Raw genomic sequence first — 7,329 nt, 5'->3', positions numbered from 1 at the left:
AAAATATGATGTTATCTGAACTACATTATCTAAGTTGATTTGACAAAAGATAAAAAGTTGTGATTACAAATATTGAAATTAATTTTTTAGAGTGTTAGTAATAACAGTAAATCGTGCATAATTACACGCAAATAACCCTAAAACACACTCCTCTCAACCCTGACCCTATACGTTGTTCATTAATATTACTCCATGCTTAATTATGTTGTTACACAGTAACACGGACACCTTAAAATAAAGTGTAACCCATTTTTTAACTAAAACTTAATGCATGAAAAAAAAATCATAGATTTATGGAAAGTAATTTGGATCGACAGAAATTAAAAGTGCCGTTTTAAACTATAGAGACCTCACAATGTTGCTTCATTTTATATCACAAACACACCATTCAAAAGTTTTCTCGTGTGCTCAATGCATTTATGTGATCAAAACTACAGTAAAAATTGTGAAATATTATTAAAATTTAAAATATCTGTGTTTTTATGTGAATATATAATAGTGTATTTTATTCCTGTGATCAAAGCTGAATTTATCATCATTACTCCAGTCTTCAGTGTCACATGATCCTCCAGAAATCAGGATAATATGATGATCTGATGCTCAAGAAATATTTATGATCATTATTAATGTTGAACACAGTTAATATTTTTGTGGAAACAGTTATTCAGGATACTTTGATGAACAGAAAGATCAAAAGAAATGTATGTACAGTCACTTTTCTATTGGTGTATATTATAAACATTCGATATCCAGTCATACGAGAGAGAGTTTTTCCTGTCTCCCCTTTTTTCAAGCAGCCAATGAAACAAAATGGCAGATTTTTTTTTTTTTTTTTCAGTCATCTTTCATACAAACCGTTTCAAATGTTCATAAGAAAACCCTCTCAGAATGTGACCTTTAACCCCCGGAGAGAGTGTGAAGCGCACACTTAACACCGGCGTAACCCTGGACTGTATCTGGACTCTTCACTCGGCGCGCTCCTGCTTCTGAAAGCTCGTGAAAGCCTGTAATCTGGAGAGCGAGACGTCAGATGGCATGAATGGCCTGTTCTTGACTCGCTGTAACGACGGCCGGTGGAACTGCCTCTCGCGTCCACAGAGAAAAGACCCGGGGCCGTGACCCCGCTTTTATGACGTGAACTCTGTGTTAATGGTGCGTTGACCCCGCCGGCTCTCTTTCACCGGGAAATATCTCCTGTTTATCGCCTTGACTTTCTGTAGTGCTGTATCCTGACCTTACACTTTCATAACATGCAGATCTTTCATCACGCGCACAGAAACACGGCATAGTGCTGAAAACACTTGACTTTCTATTGATTTATCAAGTCGTGACTTAAATATGGACAACGTTAATATTGGTCGAGACACAACTATTGTAAATCTGGAATCTGAGGAGCAAAAAAATCTAAACATTGAGAAAATCTGCTTTAAAGTTGTGCATTTATGTTCACGATTGTGCTGCATTCACTCACAGAAATACATGTTTATATATTTACGGTAGGACATTTACTGAATATCTTCATGGAACATGATCTTAATATCCTCATGATTTTTGGCATAAAAGAAAAATGTATAATTTTGACCCATACAAGGTATAGTTGCTATCGCCACAGATATACCCGTGCGGCTCCAGACTGGTTCTGTGATCCAGGGTCACATATATGAGAATATGAAGCTCATACTAGAGGAAAAAACCCTCAATTTTAGAGCAAAAATATGTAATTTGCTGCAGACGCGGATATTATATGACCTTGTAATGTAAATCAATGAGATTAGAGGATAGCAGACACATAAAATGCTTATAAACATCAGTCATCACTCCTGCAAATAATGTCCTGGTAAGCTGATATTCAAATGCTTAGTTTTATGATCGAATCTCTGTTTTAAAACATATAATGCAATGCAATATAATGATGATTGACAGAAGAACAAATAAACCTTCCTCAAAATGATCATATTTTAGACTCACATTTGAGTCCAGTAAATATTACTAACAAGATCATGTTTTTCAGTGTTGATCACATTGAGCATTACATATGATGCAGGACAGGCTTCATAAGGTGATTAATGCAGATATTTTTGATCGAATCAGTTGAAATTAATGATTAATTCAATAAACCGTCATCACTAAATCGTAATGACTGCACTCTTCACCATGTAACCAGCATTGATGCGATGCACCGCTGGATTTAAACAGATGTTAACCGCTGTGTTTCCGCTCCCGGTTGGACGTGCACACAGGCTAGTGCGAGTGCTGATTAGGAAGAGTGATTAGTGGAGGATCTGCATGTTAAAGGCCCTCGGCTGACGGGGGTCCGGCTCCGGGGCCCGCTGATCTCCTGTGTTTCCGCTGCTCTGGGTTTGAACCCTTTCTTCGCTAAGTCATCCGCGGTGAGCTAGCACATTCCTCACACATTCACCGTTCCCATGGCAACGGCCCATCTGCTCACAGGCCGGGGGAGGGTGTGTGTGTGTGTGTTTGGATTGGGCTGCGTCTGAAATCACACACTACTATATATAGTAGGTGAACAACAGTGTGTGACAGAAGAAGTTCACAGTGCTCATATAAGAGTGTATGACCAGCACCCGGATGATCTAATACTTCTGGTGAGAGGAAGTGTGTGTATGATGGACACTTTACTATCCCATGAGGCCACAGGAGAGGATTTATGAATGACAGTGATTGCTGGTAGATCACATGATTATGACAACATGGCGGATGTAGTGCGTCCAGATTACACTCATACTGTATAGTGCTTTTTTTAGCGGTTGTGAAGTAATTATTCAAAATAAGTGTCGAAACTTGTAGAAATTTAAGCTTGTAGAAATTAAATCTTAAATATCAACGTTATAATATTAAGTAAAACCTACTCAGCTTTCTGATACTGGTGTTTCCATCATGCACTGGGGCATGCATAATTAATAAGGTTGCATTTTTCACTGTTTTATCATTGCTTCTGTCGTTTCATTGCTTCAAACTTGCCGTTTTGTGACTTATGGAGTTCATTTTCTACTCAAAATCACACATTCATATTCCCTACCGTTCAAAAGTAAAAAAAAAAAAAAAAAAAATTGTAGTTGAAAGGAATTAATACTTTTATTCAGCAAGGATTCATTAAATTGGTTACAAATGAATAGTAAATGCATTTACATATAAAATATTATATTTCCAATAAACGCTGTTCTTTTCATCTTTCTATTCATCAAAGAATCCTGAAAAATAAAAGTGTTAAGTCAGCTTTATTAATACAGCGCGTTTACAATACGGATTATTTAAAAGCAGCTTTACAGAGATAACAGGAAAATAATGCAACAGTTTATTTCTGGAGTTTGTTCAGATCCAGAAGAAAATAGCTTAAGTTAGTTCAGTGATGGTTCAATTTTGTTGTAAAAAAAAGTTATTAATTTAGTTAATTTATATATATATTTATATATATATATTTATATAGCCGCTCTGGAGAAAACTGTAATGTCATCGTCCAGCTCAGATCAGTTCTTATATAATGTGTCAATGCAGGAGATCAATAATGTTGTTGAATATTAAGTATCACGGTATCCACAAAAATATGAAGCATCAGCACAACAGTTTTCAACACTGATAATAATCATAAAAGTTTCTTGAGCATCAGATCCTCATATTATCCTGATTTCTGGAGGATCATGTGACACTGAAGACTGGAGTAATGATGCTGGAAATTCTGCTTTGATCACAGAAATAAATTACACTTTACTATATATTCACATAGAAAACAGTTATTTTAAATGCCAATAATGTTTCACATATTTACTGTGTTTTTGATCAAATAAACACTGCTTTGGTGAGTATAAGCGATTAAAAACATTAAAATATCTAATATCAACCCCAAACCTCTGAACAGTAGCGTATCTTCATAGCAAAGAAGTGAAGTTACAGTGGAGAGGAATGTACATTTCAAGCAAATATACAGAATGCAATGAGAGGAATCTGCTTTTTCTCTCTCTTCCTTCTTGTGGGAATTTCACTATAAAGCATGGCGCACTGCAATGTTGTGATGTAGATGTGTATGTGGAATATGATTGTTTTTAATGTTGTTGTTTATTTAGTTTGTGATGTGATGCCACTGCCCTAATATAACTGCCCCTTGTGGGATTAATAAAGTGGGTAACTTTAACTTTACTGTATGTGCATTGTTATGCCATGACACAAAAGAGGGACATTAACAAAGCTCGTTTCAATAGGGGAATTTATTATCACATAGAGCATTAAACATGATTGTGGAGGGAAAAACATGGCACCGGGGCTTAACACACACACACACACACACACACACACACACACACACACACACACACACACACACACACACACACACACACACACACACACACACACACACATGGGGGTCACAGGTGCAGGAACTCAGTTCCTAATAAAACAAGAACACTTCCGCCCCCTAGAGGACAGGCAAATTATTACACAAAAAACATCAATCAAAAATACATGCAAATGTAACATGCATATGCTGGTCCTGATGTGTGTGTGTGTGTGTGTTTCCCTCAGATGACCAGGCTGAGCAGTGCTCTTGTCTAATCTGTGCGTCAAGTCATCTTCATTTATATAGTGCTTTTAACAATATAGATTGTTTCAAAGCAGCTGTACAGTGATAATAGGAAATGAAAAGCACAGAGATTGTTTAGGCTTTACAGCAGCTCTTGAATTAAGTTATTGTCCAGCTAAAGTTAGTTTTGATTGATTCACTTCCATTACAAAGATCATTAGTTATTAACTTAGGCGCCGCTAACACGAGACCGTTGCGACAGAAAACCCCTAATGTGCTCCGGCTGTTCACTCGCACAGCAACAGTGCCTGGCGGCTCGAGAACGCAAACCTTAAAATAGGTTCCAAGATGCAAGCCTTGAAAAAAAATATTAAGTTATCTCTGCGCAAACTTCAAAAACGCAAACCTGTGAAAACGCTGGCGCCGTGCAAATGCGTATTACGTGCCTGGTCTATAGCATGTTTGAATATGTGTGCAGGCGTGTAGTCTTTCTTTACAAATTGACTTCAACAAATTACTTGTCTGGCCTTAAATTCATAATACATCATTTTTTAGCGCTTCCACGTAGCCATGCGAACCGGAATCATGTGACGTTTATCTGTACCGAGGTAAAGGGAATGAGGCCACCTCAGGGGAGAGACTAGTTGACACTTCAAGACTGCGTTGTCATCGGGTCCAGGCGAAGGTCCTTCGTCAGATCTGGATACGGCCTGGATCCGGCAGGCTGCGGGAAAACCTCGGGATAAACAAAGACACTAAAATTAGTGTAGATGCCATTCTTCTTATGATGTAACGAGTACATCAGGATTTAAGGGAAGTGTTCCCAGTTCCGGCTGACCTAATCTATGCAGCCTAACATTGAGTTATAGAAGTCTATAATGTGTTATGTGAATGCTAGGTCAAAGAGATGTGTCTTTAATCTAGCTTTGAACTGACAGAGTGTGTCTGCTTCCCGGACAATGTTAGGAAGATTGTTCCAAAGTTTAGGAAAAGGATCTACCGCCAGCAGTCGATTTTGATATTCTAGGTATTATTAACTGGCCGGAGTTTTGAGATCGCAATAGACGTGAAGGACTATAATGCGTTAAGAGCTCCTCAAGTACTGCGGAGCTAAACCATTTAGTGCTTTGTAAGTAATCAGCAATATTTTAAAATGTATACAATGTTTAATAGGCAGCCAATGCAGTGTTGACAGAACGGGGCTAATATGGTCATACTTCCTGGTTCTGGTAAGAACTCGAGCGGCTGCGTTTTTGACCAGTTGTAGTTTGTTTATTAAGCGTGCAGGGCAACCACCCAGTAGAGCATTACAATAATCTAGCCTTGAACTTACTGTCCCGCATTTGTCATTGAGAGCATATGACGAAATTTTGAAATATTTGTAAGATGGAAGAATGCGGTTTTACAGATACTAGAAACGTAACTTTCAAATGAAAGATCTAGCCGTTTTAAAGCCTCTCTGTAAGCAATCGAGCTCTCCTTCCATGAAATGCAAAACACCTCTAGTTTTGTTTTCTTCCAGTTACGCTCCATTTTTCTGGCTGCTCTCTTAAGGGCCTGTGTGTGTGTGTGTGTGTGTGTGTGTGTGTGTGTGTGTGTGTGTGTGTGTGTGTGTGTGTGTGTGTGTGTGTGTGTGTGTGTGTGTGTGTGTGTGTGTGTGTGTGTGTGTGTGTGTGTGTGTGTGTGTGTGTGTGAGTGTGCTCGTTGTGCCACGGCGCTGGACTATGTTCTTTAATCTTTTTTAAGCGCAGCGGAGCAACTGTGTCTAAAGTGCTGGAAAAGAGAGAGTTAAAAGTTTCTGTGTCGCAATATCAAGTTCTTCTAAGCTATCCGAGATGCTGAGATGATGAAACTGATGAAGATTATTGATAAAGCAATCTTTAGTGGCAGAAGTGATCGGTCTAACATATTTATAACACGGAGTCGGCTTTGCAGCCTTGGCTAAATGTAATTTACACGAGACTAGATAGTGATCTGAGATGTCATCGCTCTGCTGCAGTATTTCAACGGCATCAACATCTATTCCATGTGATAGTATTAGATCTAGAGTATGATTACGGCAATGAGTCGGTCCTGACACGTGTTGTCTAACTCCAATTGAGTTTATAATGTCTTTAAATGCCAATCCCAATGCATCTTTTTCATTATCTATGTGTATATTAAAATCACCAACAATTAGCACTTTATCTGCAGCCAATACTAATTCTGATAGAAAGTCTGTGTGGTGCCCTGGTGGCCTGTATACAGTAGCCAGCACAAAAGTCAAACATGATTTATCATTTACACTAGACAGTGGAGGAGGCACCAACACTTCAAAATAATTATATTTGAAACTAGACTTCTCAGTAATTCTGAAGATATTACTATAAATGACAGCAACACCTCCTCCTTTGTCTTTCAGACGAGGTTCATGTTTATAACAGTGGACTCATTTAAAGTAATGTAATCGTCTGTGTGTGTGTGTGTTTTTCCCTCGGATGAGCAGGCTCAGCAGCGTTCTTGTCTAATCTGTGTGTGTGTGTGTGTGTGTGTTTCCCTCAGATGAGCAGGCTGAGCAGCGCTCTTGTCTGATCTGTGGAGATCGGGCCACAGGACTTCACTATGGCATCATCTCCTGCGAGGGCTGCAAGGGCTTCTTCAAGCGCAGCATCTGCAACAAGCGTGTGTATCGCTGCAGTCGCGACAAGAACTGCGAGATGTCCCGCAAACAGCGCAACCGCTGCCAGTACTGCCGGCTGCTCAAGTGCCTGCAGATGGGGATGAACCGCAAAGGTCAGAGGTCAACACACACA

The 7,329-nt window shown here is 39.0% G+C and overlaps 1 protein-coding gene across 1 annotated transcript in view; it reads left to right on the top strand.

Moving 5' to 3' along the window:
• The window catches only part of nr6a1a (nuclear receptor subfamily 6, group A, member 1a), a 36,352-nt gene that overhangs the window by 10,582 nt on the left and 18,441 nt on the right, over positions 1-7,329 (top strand). The window contains exon 2 of the mRNA XM_079638373.1: positions 7,079-7,309. Coding sequence (XP_079494499.1) covers positions 7,079-7,309 — 231 coding nt within the window. The remainder of the gene's footprint in view (positions 1-7,078; positions 7,310-7,329) is intronic.

This window comes from Phoxinus phoxinus (genome assembly GCF_949152265.1).
Source record: "Phoxinus phoxinus genome assembly, chromosome: 15".
NCBI lineage: Eukaryota > Metazoa > Chordata > Actinopteri > Cypriniformes > Leuciscidae > Phoxinus > Phoxinus phoxinus.
Note: the sequence above shows the minus strand (reverse complement) of the source record. Positions and strands in the feature narration are given on the sequence as shown.